At 32.3% G+C, this 13,375-nt stretch overlaps 1 protein-coding gene across 1 annotated transcript; it reads right to left on the bottom strand.

Moving 5' to 3' along the window:
• Positions 1-5,443: 5,443 nt before the first annotated feature.
• Positions 5,444-11,356, bottom strand: LOC134687770 (growth/differentiation factor 8-like). Its single transcript, XM_063548230.1, has 3 exons — positions 10,642-11,356; positions 7,621-8,181; positions 5,444-6,923 (listed from the first exon to the last, which is right to left on the bottom strand). Exons 1-3 carry the CDS (start codon positions 11,213-11,215, stop codon positions 6,721-6,723), a joined length of 1,338 nt encoding a protein of 445 aa, XP_063404300.1. The 5' UTR covers positions 11,216-11,356; the 3' UTR covers positions 5,444-6,720.
• Between the last annotated feature and the right edge of the window lie 2,019 nt (positions 11,357-13,375).

The raw sequence follows: 13,375 nt of genomic DNA, 5'->3' as shown, positions 1-13,375 counted from the left end.
ATTATAATTAAATTTTATGCGACTGTCGTTAAAGTGAGGGGTTAAGATAGCTATAATATCAGGTTTAATCAACTATTTTGTACATAAAAAAATGCATGTACAAATTCAGGAATATGATAGTTGGTATACCTTAATTTGATGTGCTTTCGATATTGCCATTTGATTACGGAATTTTGATTTGAATTTTCCCTATAGAGTTCGGTATTTTTGTTATGCTAATTTTTACAAAAATCAAGAAAAGACGTTCGCATATTCTTTTACAGTTCTCTCGGACAAACTATAAAATTGAAGAAATGAAAACATTTTTCAGGTAAACGAAAAATGTCAAATATAACAAAAAAAGAAATTCAAAGCAAAAAAGAGGCGATACAGAAACGAAATTACCTTTACATTTTGGCCTAAAATTTTTATCAGCTTAATACAATTCGTGGATTAAACAAAAAAATTTCCAACCTTCTTTACATATTGACTTTTTTAGAAAGAATAAAAGTTGTTTTAAGGAATTTACTTTCTTCCGCCCTCTTGATGTGTTGCTTTTCTAATACAGGTATCTTGATACTTTAGATGAATGCTACGCAACAAGGTAATGAGCAGCGAAAAGACACCTCCCTTTATATATTCCCAAAAGTAAATAAACTGATTATTTGTGACGCTGAACATGAAATGAACGATGTAAAATTGTCATTAAACTGAGAAGCTCCCAGCGTGAAATGGGAAGAGAACAAACATTCGGCTGTACAAGATGTGCAGAAGTTTAATATGTGTCACTAGTTGTTGGGCAAACATCAATCAGTTTCTCGTTATTGAAAGATAAGCATTCGCATTTGTTCAAACGTCAATGCATTTGGGTTTTTTTTTTTGTTATTTTGTAGATTATTGGTTAAAATTAAAAGTAACAACATTCTAAGGGATGCGAGAGACAAACCATTTCACAGTGTTTTGTTCTTATTATCAAAAAAGCAATTGTTTTATATCATTTAAATTATCATTAACAAGTTCTAGTGGAAACATTATTCTTAAAATGTTTACCGAGTCTTACTCACGTGTTTGTTATGTAAAACGTGAAACATTATGAATGACATGTTTTGTCACTTCTCTCCGACGAAGGTCAAATGCACTTCTATCTGGTGAAGGTAAAATGCATGTTTAGCACATCAACTTGATACAAACTTGCTACGTAATCATTTTTCTTACTATTTCATCATATTGTTATGATATAATGTCTAAAATAGCGTATTTTGCCATTGACATAACTACTTAATAAACATTCAGTTTATAGACACCCGATCTGTTGAATTTATTTTGTAAAAAGCTGTCAGTTAGATTTGTCCGTTGAAGGAATAAAATTTGGTTTTAATAATTCAAAATGCAATACAGCTTAAATCATGCCTTTTCAAATTATTGAAATAGGTGTCTAGCAAAATTATGAAGGTTTAAAACATACAGCATCTTAGTAGTATTTAGAGGTATAATATTCGTAATGTTTAAGCAATGGAAAAAAACTCTTCAAATATACCAGCCTTAAAATAGTGTACGCCAGATGCGTGTTAAACAGGCCAAAAAAGTACGATGTATTTAAAAAAACTAAATTTCGAAAGTTTCTCCAAAATTACCTCATTTGATATGTTCTTGAGGAAGAAAATACTTAGCATTTCGAAAAACAGTTTATCAAATAGTATGATCATATCAATGATAAAGCATGTCAACGCAGAAGTGCGGGATATTGTGTTTGTGATACCCTCAGTCAGGAAACCTCCACATGCAGAGGCATCGACCTAATGGTTGTAAATAAACTCATCATAGATACCATGACTACAACTATGTATATTTTGTTTACAATTTTTGTACACTAGACGCACTTTTCGTCTACAAAAGTCTCATCAGTGACGCTAGAATAAAAAAAGGTAACAAAAATAATATAATGTACGAAGTTGAACAGCATTGAGTATCCAATTTTCGAAATGTTTTGTTAAATACCGCTCATGTTATCTATTCCTGGGGTCAAAAATCCTTAGTGATTTGAACACTATAACGTTTTGTAAACAGTTCATTAAAAAGCTCGATCTTAAAAACAATGTAAGTTCACTAATTTCTCTAAAGAACGATTTTAAGGCATTGGATATTCAAAGGGTTTATGTTAGTCCGATAAACATCAATCAAAACAAATTTGAAAAGTGAAAAATGGTTTTTTTTATCCGTTTGCTCGTATTTTTCAACAAGCATGTTCACAGAGCTAATTGCACTTTACAAAACGGAATCTTTTACTGTATTGTCTATCGTTTTAAATGAGGTAATAAATCTCAGTAATCGATGTATGTCTAAAATATAGGATTGAAAATCGGTTAAACTTAAAGCCCAAGATTAATCAAAACTGTGCTTCTAAAAAGTAAATCATGATGCTAATAATTTCACACAATTCTAACATTCTGTCTCTATTTCTCTGTCTCATATCTATTGAAGATATTCACACTATAATAAAGTAAAATCACAAAAATACTGAACTTAGAGGAAAATCAATTCGGAAAGTCCATAATCACATGGCAAAATCAAATAACAAAACGCATCAAAAACGAATGGACAAGAACTGTCATATTCGTTACTTGGTAATTTGAACATTGTTTAAGAACAAATGTTACGAACCTAGTCCATACTAATTCTTACTTTTACTTTTTTTTTATACAGATCCGAAATAGGTACATTGATTTAACTGATATATTTATTTTCAATTGTGATTTTTATGAATATAAATGTATATTTATGCCAACCGGATATTCTATTTGTCTTTGTTTTCTTTTTGTCAATGGGAAAAAAAAGGTTTAAATAAATGTGTTTTTGTTGGGTTTTTTTTTTATCTTTCCCTTTCTTTATTTCATTCATATAACATGGTTAATGTTTACGACTCGCTGATATTCAATTATAACTTGATTAGTCTGTCTGTAATGGGCGTTTCTGATTGACAATAACATGCTGAACTTGAACTTGAACTTAATAGCAGCCGCGTGCTCACTGAGTTTATTTTAGCACATTCATTCATTGGCTGCATACACAGTGTAATGTAATCCTTGTATTACGATATCTGCATAGTAAATACACTAAATTTACGGTAAATTAATTCTAAGATCCAAGTAAAGTTAATGATAGACCTTTACTACAAATGAAAGATAAATTGAAAGATTAACTTCTTTACCTTTGATTTTAAACGAAATCTGTGTTATTATCTTGACCGTACTCATAACTTTGTTTTGAAGACATTGGGTTGCGTTTGTTATAGTTTTTGGTGTCGTATGTTGTCTTATATACTCTTCAACTTTGTATTTGTTTGGCTTTATAACTATTTTAATCTGAGCTTTACTGATGAGTCTGGCGTTTTCAATTATAATCCTGGTACATTTGATAACTATTTACATCACTGGGTCGATGTCACTGCTGGTGGACGTTTCGTCCAGTAGTCAGCACTTTGGTGTTGAATGAATATCAATTATATGGTAATTTTCCTGTTACAAAACTTAGATTTTTTCGAAAAACTAAGGATTTTCTTATCCCAGGAATAGATGACCTTAACCGTTTTTGGCACAACTTTTTGGAAATTTGGGTCCTCAATGCTCGCCAACTTTGTATTTGTTTAGCTTTATGACTATTTTGATCTGAGCGTCACTGATGAGTCTTTTGTAGACGAAACGCGCTTCTGACGTATTAAATTATAATCCTGGTACCTTTAATAACTTTTAACATGTATTTTTTTAAAAGTCTGTTTTATTTCAATCGGCAGCATCCGTTTATGTCCTTCATGTCACTCTTGCTCAAGTTCCAAAGGAAATTTACTTATTTCGATGTTGATGAATTTGTTGGTTTATTTTGTTAAAAACAAATTCTTGAATTTGCTTAGCAAAGATGCATGTAATCAGCTATATGACTCTTTTGACAAATTGTTTAAAGTTAAGTAACACGGCTGGTAACATCTTTAGTGTATGTTTCTTGTTTTATTAGATTATTATCATATCGTATAAATCTCCGTTGGAATTTTTTATTCTAATTAATGCACTTCAAATTTGAACTCTATTTGTTTGTATGATTTGAGAGTAGTCGATGTTTTGTAGACGAAATGTTCGTCTGGCATACAAAAATATCGCTCTGATACAGAAGTTATATTGATCCAAGGATTTCGCTATATCTATGTTTACGAATGTCAATGTAATTGTGTGGCCTATTATGGAATATCAATGAAATTGTGTGGCCGCTTATGGAATATCAATGTCACAGATGACAACAGTATTGTTTTAATGGTCGTATCAACAACCAAGTCCTCTTTTCCTCGATTATGACAGCACCAAATACCACTTGTTTTTTTTACTTGTAATTTTAGCCATGAACTTTTGATTGTAACTGTAGTCAGCACTTTTGTGTTTACATGAATTATTATTGATATGGTCATTATTATAAACAAACTATTTACAGAACTTTACATTTTTGAAATCCTAATTATTTACACCTCAGTGATATTTTAACTTATCTTGATTTGGCAAAACCTGTAGAAATTTGTGGTCCTCAATGCTCTGCAACTTTATTTGGCCTTTTTAACATTTGATTCGAGCGTCACTGATGAGTCTTTTGTAGACAAAACGCGCTTCTGGCGCAAATACGAAACTTCAATCCTGGTATCAATGGTGAATTTATTAATTTACTTATGAATTTTATTTGTCCCCTCAGAATTTTTACATGATCAACGGTTTACGAATTTGGTGACGTCTAAGATTAGATAAGAATTGGTTGCCAAACCGATAAAGCACGATAACTACTCACTTGGTATAACTGATGAACATATTTTATAGAAGTACCATGTTGGTGTCATGTGTCGAGCAAGCACTACTAACCCTTCCGGGGCACTTGAGTTCACCCCGGTGGGGTTTGTTTTTTTTTTTGTGGGTTTTGTATTGCATAGTGTTTAGATTTCTTTGTTGTATTTATTGACTATAGTCAGTAATTTGGTAATTTTTCGTTTTTTGCAATGATATTGTTTGTTGGTTTTCGATTTATGAGTGCTATCCCTTGGGTTTCTTCTAACTCTGTTTGGTTTCCACGGTTTTTATATCAAATTAAAGTTAAGAAAACATAAAGCAATTCTTAGATTTTACAGGAAAACTATGTAATGGTTGCATTGTTTAATTTACAGAACATCAAATTTAGCCATTTTTCTACGACGAAATCTACATTGGAAACTGAGAACTGTAATTATAATACCTCAGTTTTGTAGTATGTTTTATATCTACACTTTGACATATTTTGATGGTGAAGGACTAGAAACAAATGCACGTGCATTTTTAAATGGCGAGGATGATAAAGGCAGATCCCGCTCAGATCTTTAGCCATTGATTTCAATTGAATACAATAATGGAGTCAAAATAAAAAAATAAAAGGGCCCAAGACAAGAATAATTGACTCACTGTGTCATTATTCATTCGTTATATTTTAGCAGTAACAAAGACATGAATACCAAATACAAATGTGCAAAAAGTGTTTCATCACATTCCCTCCTTTCATCTTCTGCTTTTCCATATCAATCTTTCTTGTATTGTTTGCTTTTTTTCATTTTTAGTTTCCATCGAAAAATTCAGAACAATAAAGGTTCTAGAGAAACAGTTTAAAAAAATACAAACATATTTAATGATTTACTAAAATTATGAGGTATAAAATACATACATTTCGTACATTTTGCATTGATAATGTTTATTTGCATTGATAAAGTTCATTTGCATTGAGACACTTAATTTACATTCACAAAACTCTTCCCCATTGATAAACAACACTATTGCATTCATCTACAAGGTGGTAATATGTCTATTGATTTTATATATTCATTTGCATTGTACAAATAAAGTGCATCTTCAATGAGAATGTTCATTCTCTTTAAAATTTAGGTATTTTACATACAACTTGCGTTCATTTGCATTAAAATTTGAATACTTTACAGAATTATTCAAATCATGTGCATTGAAATTTAGATCATATGTATTGATATTAAAATCATTTCTATTATATGCAAACCTTTGTATTGAAATTTTGATCTATCCAAGGTTTTATTGGAATAATTCCCTGGGGTTCTAATTTTTTTTTAAATTGTCCGTCAGTCCCAAATGTTTTTCGAAAAAGTTCATATTTAAATTGATATTTATAAAGATCATTTGTATTGATACTGTTATATAAATTAAACATTTATATATAAAGTAGCAATAGTATACTTTACTTTTCCACACAATAGTGACAATATTTGAAGTGTTAGATTAATTTGCTTAGTCATATAGGGTTAAGTAAAAGTGCAAATATAACACTGACCTTAATGAACTAGAGTAAATAAAGTGAAGGCTAAGTTATTATTCGGTTAATACTGGAACAACTCGGTTATCATTTTGGTTGCAAAATCGCTAATGATTCTTTTATGTTGGGTTATTTACAGAGATTAATGACGCAAATTACTTTTAAATGTGAAGTACTTTTGTACTGTAAAATATCCTTTACTTTATACACCCTTAATTGATATTGTCTATAAATACAATAACCCCAAATGATAACTACTGTTAAGTGATCTGTACTGAGAAAAGTTTTAAATGTTTTATGGTGAAACCCATTGTGTATAGAAAGAAAAAAACTAGGGTTATCAAAAAGTCATTTCGAATATCTGATTACTGGCTTCGTCGTTTAATTACACAAAAGTTCTGAGCTAATTTACACACAGCCACATGCTGTTACGGCTATATTTGGTATTCGTGTTTCTTGAACTTTGTCGCCATCAAAATACAATATTGACTGTGGTCTGTATGAAATTGGTGCACAACATGGCGTCAAAGCATCCATTTGCTTCTCTGTTGCTTTTGTCCAGCGGTACTCTTGTATCAAACTGGTATGGTTTGTAGTCATGGAATAACGGGCTAAAATGAAATAAAAATAGATTATCGTTGCTGCCTTCACTTTAATTTTTACCAGAATGGTCATTTGTTTAAGTTTGATAACGTTAACAAAGGCAAACATAGAAGGGATGATTGTTTGCAGAAATAGACAATGAATATACTTTACAAAATGGTGCTTTGGTGTTTTGTCCTGTGCGGGATGTAAAAGTACACTGCCATGTCTGGTCAGAATGGGGAGTTTAATCCAATGCCTGGTGTAGAGAATGGCATATGCACGTTAAGGACAGTTCTCTTTTTAGTAGTACCAGGTTAATAAAGATGCTATCAGTAAAGATATACTTTTATGGGCCAGCTGAAGGACGCCTCCGGGTGCGGGAATTTCTCTTTGCATTGAAGACCTGTTGGTGACCTTCTGCTGTTGCTCTATGGTCGGGTTGTTGTCTATTTGGAATATTCCCCATTTCCATTCTCAATTTTAGTTTTTTTTTTAAATCGCAAGTGATGAATACTTTGTACGGGAAATGTTTACCACGGATGGTTTCGTCGGAAAATCTATGGTTATGCTAGGGTTAGACCACAATTTATGTATGTACGTCATCTTTTAAAAAATTACAATGTTAGATCTGCAAAATGAGGTGGAATTTTTATTTTTCTACAGCAGAATTCGAACCCAAGCTTCTTGCATATATAGTGATAGAAAGTCATCAAGTTATCTTACCATGACAGCTTCCTGTACAATAATTAGCCTGTATGGACTGAGGGTGTGCAATGGAATCCCACCCTATGTCTCTAAAATTAACTGTAAATGGCATTAAGCAGCATTCTGTTGATGTATCTGTACATTCGTTGTTAAAACTTCTTTTTGCTCGTGCGTGTGATTTACGTGTTGTCACCACTAAAAATGGAAGGGAATCTGCTTTTGTACTGTAAATAGTTCTGTAGTTTTTACGTTGACAATCTTTGCATATTACCGCCATCCCATGATTCAACCTTGGTTTTAACAACCATTTCATTGCAGTCTTTGTGACATCAATTTTCAGCCATCCATACTTTTGAGTTGTTTCATACCTTTCAACAAGATTTTTTATTCGCAAATTACTTTTCCGTCTTTTGGTTTCTTCTAGTTCGGAAACCACGTATGTCGTCATATAATGATCGTTATGGTTGAACAGTTTATATATCCACAGCTGAACTGACTGTACTTCTGATGGATCAACTCGTCCTCGAAGGTCAAAGTAATAACATCCGGCAGACCTCTTCTTGAAGCACCTGTGTGTTACTGAAATCAAAGAGAGATCTTTTAAATTATGAGCAGAATAAAAAAAGTAAATACCCTTTCGCAAGATTGATTACCAGACTCGGAAGTATAAAGTTTCTATGAGATATCAGTGTGTACAAACTGGGGCGATTAACTCACAGTTTAGAAAGAAAAAAAACTTTGTACTTTTATGCAAATTTTGTGAGTTAGCAGCCCAGATTATACACCAATAAGATAACCTCATGAAATTTTTCAGTTTCATCTTTTTTGGAACCACAGAAATCCATTCATATGTATCGCTTATGAACAAATCGCAGCGAAAGCAACATAGACTAGTCTAAGTTACATAGTAACGAAAGTGGTGTCAGTAACATTGTTTTTCGAAGTGTAAATCAGGGAGGGACATCTTACGGACCAATCAGGTTCAAGTATTCATAGATCTGCAAATCATATAAAAATATGTGAATAGGCAATTTGTTAACACATCTTTTTGGTTGCACTTGACGTTTTAAGAGGTGAATGCTCATTTGAAATGATCTGTTGAATACGCTGTTTAATTCAAAATCAGATAAAACACTAGCCATTGTACTTATAATATGGAATTACAGTATAAATTTCAAAATGTCACTATGAGAGAACTATTTTAACATCATTTTATTCAATTATTTGCATTTAGGCTCTGTGTTCCAGTTGTAATAACAGTAGCCACATTGGAAAGATGACACGGGCTGCTAAGATGAGCTAAAAACGGAATTAATTCGATCATCAAGGACATAGGGTTTTTAAATAACTTAACACGGAAATCTTCATGATCTAACCTCGAACTTTATTTGCACTTGAAACGATTAAATAAGGTTTAAAAAATAATACAAAGTTAGCCTCGTTTCCCGTTTCTTCGTGGCTGTTCTAATTATTAAAGTTTTGTAAAGAGCTGAAATCATTTGAAAAAAGCATTAGGCACCAACAACTAATATTTTTGTTGGCATAGTAATTTTTTGAGTACATAGATTCTAAATTTCTTGAGAAAAATGAAAGTGTCAGAAATGAAGTGAAAACGAACCAATAACTTTTAAAGTTTCCTTTGAGTTTAAGGGAAAACATAAATTCAGTTTCATGAAAAATTGTTATTCCCGAATGTCATTGAAAAAAATCGCAAAATCGCGATACCGCAAAAGCGAAAACGCGAATGTGGTTCAGTCAGATTTTCGTCAAATGGTCCATCATTATCAAATCAAACTGAAGATAAGACAGTACGAAATGATTAACAATGGTGGGCAGTTATTGGCAATCTCAAAGCAAAATCAAGAAATCAAGAAATGAATTTGATCTTGGGTTTCCGCTTTGAATTCACGTTTTTGTGCTTTCGATTTTGCGTTTTTTCTCACGCATTTTTTTGTTTGTTCTCGCCTTTAAAAACAATGACGATATTGCGAAATTGGACGCTTTAAAGATCGTGTTATATGCTTTTCATGCACCGTAATCCAGTTCATATTTGATATGTATGTTTCAGTTGTCCTTGTATGTTTTCTATTGGAATAGGAAAATTGGTTATCTACAAGTACGCATATCTGCTAAAACGAATCTTAGGGGAAACTTAACGTTTACAAACAGCATGATTACTTCATGTCATACTACTTATTTCGAAATCAGTAAAATATACAAGAAAATAAGTTGGTAAAAAATGTCCGAGACATCACATGAAATTGTACTTCTGATAATGTATAGGTTTTGGAAAGTATGCACAAAAATTAACGAACTAAATTGTGGCGTATGCAAATATCGATAGGTAACTTGTCTAACTTATAAATAATACAGAAATGTCACCTGGACATGGCTGCTGCATCCTAATGATCAAACGTTTACTTTTACTAACCTTCTAAACGCGACATGGTGCGTGCAAAAAAAAAGAGGAATATTGTTGTGCTAAGATTTAGTGGAAAGACTTATGAAACTTGCTAAGATTTTTTCAAACTTATTTACCATGTACAATTTACCATGCATAAGGGTTGATATGCAGTGGGTATAGTGGGATGTCGTTGGGATGTAAAAGTACGCAGTCACGTCATGTCAGACCAGATGAACTAAATCTTATGCATCGTGCGGGACTGTTGATATACCCTATTTTTCAGTTGCAGTCAAAATTTTCCACCCTTTATTATAGATCCTACCAATGAGACCTCACTTAATGTATCCATTATTAATATGTTCTCGTCATGAACAATTCTTGACATATTTGCAACCGGACGGTTAACAATTTCAATCAATCGTTTCAATGAAAGGAGAATAACACATTTTGAGTTATAAAGCACTTATATGTGAACGGGCCAACGGAATCAATATGTATTCGACTTGTATCATTCCAGATCATTGTATTGGTTTTCTTACGTAATAAACAAGTGTTTATATATATTGCATAAACAATTCAATATGATTGATAAGTAAATAAAAGTAAAATATCTGAGAAAGTGATTATTGACTTACCATCTGTTCCGACAATAAATTTACGAACAGTTTTTGCATAAAAGTGTGAAGTTCTTCTGTAACTTTCATCATTACTGGTGGCAAAATAAACCTTTTGTATCTCATCCATAGGGAGTTGTGGCATTGGTTCACGTAGTTTAGGTGGAAACGACAATCGAAGTTTTGCCAAAAGTTGTTCCTTTATCTCTTCTAAATGTCTGCTTTTGACTAAATCCTGAATTTGCTTTGACTTCACAAAGGGTTTCATCGTTGTACTTTCCGTATCGTTTATGTGTTTTGTTTCTGAATCTTTAATCGGAGGGAACTTTTCTGGAACAGTTACATTTTCGGGAGGTAGTCCACCTCCAGTGTCATTTATGTTATTTTCCTGGAATTTTTTACCGCTTTTGTTTTCTGAATCAACATCTTGGACATACACGGTTGCGTTTACTGCATGTTCGACTTCCTTTTGGGAATTTTGTTCCGTAGAATCATCTTGTTGATTTTCTCCTGATGTCAGTCTTGGGGAAGAAAATGCGCATCCGACAATAGCAGTAAAATACACTGTACAAACGCACATTACTGTGTGTCCCATTTTTAATTTTGCGGTTAAATTAAAAATTAAACTGAATTAAACCGCAAGTTTCAATATTATATCTACTATTAGTTTTTAAAGAAGGTTAAGCAGTGTCAATAGCGATTTACTTGAATGCACATGTGGGGAACTGGGGGTGTGTCAACCTAAACCAATCAATTTACGCATACTCGAGAACCTGCTACTGTAAACTTAATGAATTGCATCATATATTTACAGTGACGCTTATTTGCTGAACTCAGGAAAATTGCTGATGATGCAATTACACGCTACGATCAGCAGTGTACCCTAAGAGAGCACAAGTAGTAAACAATCTGGAAAATCCGAGATTAACTTAAATTTATTCTTTGTTAATAAATCTTTTCAATTATAAAACCTTGACCTAATCCAGGATAATCGAATAACAAAGTGATTCACAAAATATGCCTTTGTCATCAATTTAGAACTTGAAAAAGGGGGGGGGGATAAAAATTATCCGAAAGAAGCGACGATTCTCTATTTATTTGTTGTTGGGTGTTTTTTTAAAGAGTATAATTATCATATTGATGATTTAAAAAAATAAACATGACGGAACCCACATCATTAGTTGATTCAATCTATGAATTTAATTTAGTTTTTGTAAGTAGATCATTATGATTGTTAAAACGCATTTTTAATACCAACTTACTCTGGAATAAAGGATTTCCTTGAAATATAATTTCTGCTATAGACAGCATAATATGATATATAACGATATTCCTTAAAGATTTTTAATTAGATCATTACATTTGCTTTTTGTCAAATCATTACCCGATCACACCAAGCTTGCAGGGAAGGTACAAAGTCCAACGGCATAATTGTTCAAGCGGCATTGACCTTTAGATCGAATTAATTTAAAGAAAAAACATGCATTGTTGTGTGTAAGGGCATCAAGGACAACTGTACCAGTCGCGACGTAAACATCATGCAACGCTTGTTCCGGCATTCATTAAAATGTTTATTACATAACAGCTAGAAGGAACATAAAAATTTTGCTTTGTAAAATATGCAAAGACATTGGTGTTTCAGAGACGGATGTATGGAGCCCAAGGAGCACGGGCCCGTCATATAAAGCTACATACATGTATAAAGATAATTCATAGATTTTTAACATATTACACTCCTAACGTTGCCTAGTTTTGTTCCCCTTTTTCAAAATCCCGGATCCGTTTCTGTGCGATGTAAAACAAATATTCCTTATTGCGTTCTCTGAATACATGTTTCTGAGTGGGATGCTGAAATTAAGCAAACTATATCTTTTGATTTAGGTATCAAACTACAATTCTTTAAACTCTGTGCATCCCTGTTGTTATCATGACACTCTAAAATCGTAATTTCGGAATAAGCTATGTCTATGTATTTGTTAAAAGGGCACTAGCTACGAGATATAGAAAACAATAAAATATGATATTTTTTCTTATTCAATCATTAACAAAAGTGAAGTAGTGAAATAATAAGTCGCCTTTAGAAGTGAATTATTCTACCGTATTTAATCCGTATTCATGTGAACTTAAAAGGAACCTTTTAACTATATATGGGTTACGCATGGACTAGACGTGTTCATCTAGTAAAGGGAAAAGAATGTCAACATTGAAAGTGAAACAAGGGTAAACCATTTGAATGCCTGATTCGATCTTCAAAAACTCATTGACGATTATTAACATATTGTTTTAAACTATCAAATGAAATCAAACCGAACTAGAAAAATCCAATTGCACGAGGTTGTTTTCTATTTATAAATATGTCTATGTTTACAACGGGTTATATAACCCGTTGTCAGTCTAGAAAGGTCACCTCGATGGTTCATTAAGTGGCATCTAGATTAAAATACACACGAAATGCTGATACATGAAATCGAATTTATGGAATTCTAAACTTTTTTTTATTTGGATATACGTTTAAGTATGTTTTAAGTCGATTATAAGAATTTGAATCAAATCGATTAACATACATTTAACTTGTCAGTTATTCCTGTCTGTAATGAATGTAACTGTTTGTGGTAAAGGTTTTCTTTGCCCTGAATGTGAATGTAGTATTTGCAGCTTGGATTCATCCAGTTCAATCAATTCTTCAATTTCTCGGAATTCGAGTTCTTTATAATCAAAAATACCTGTTTAACTTGTTTTTCTTCAACCACTTTCA

Source organism: Mytilus trossulus, chromosome 1, assembly GCF_036588685.1.
Source record: "Mytilus trossulus isolate FHL-02 chromosome 1, PNRI_Mtr1.1.1.hap1, whole genome shotgun sequence".
Lineage (NCBI taxonomy): Eukaryota > Metazoa > Mollusca > Bivalvia > Mytilida > Mytilidae > Mytilus > Mytilus trossulus.
This window is presented reverse-complemented; position numbering and strand designations above follow the sequence as displayed.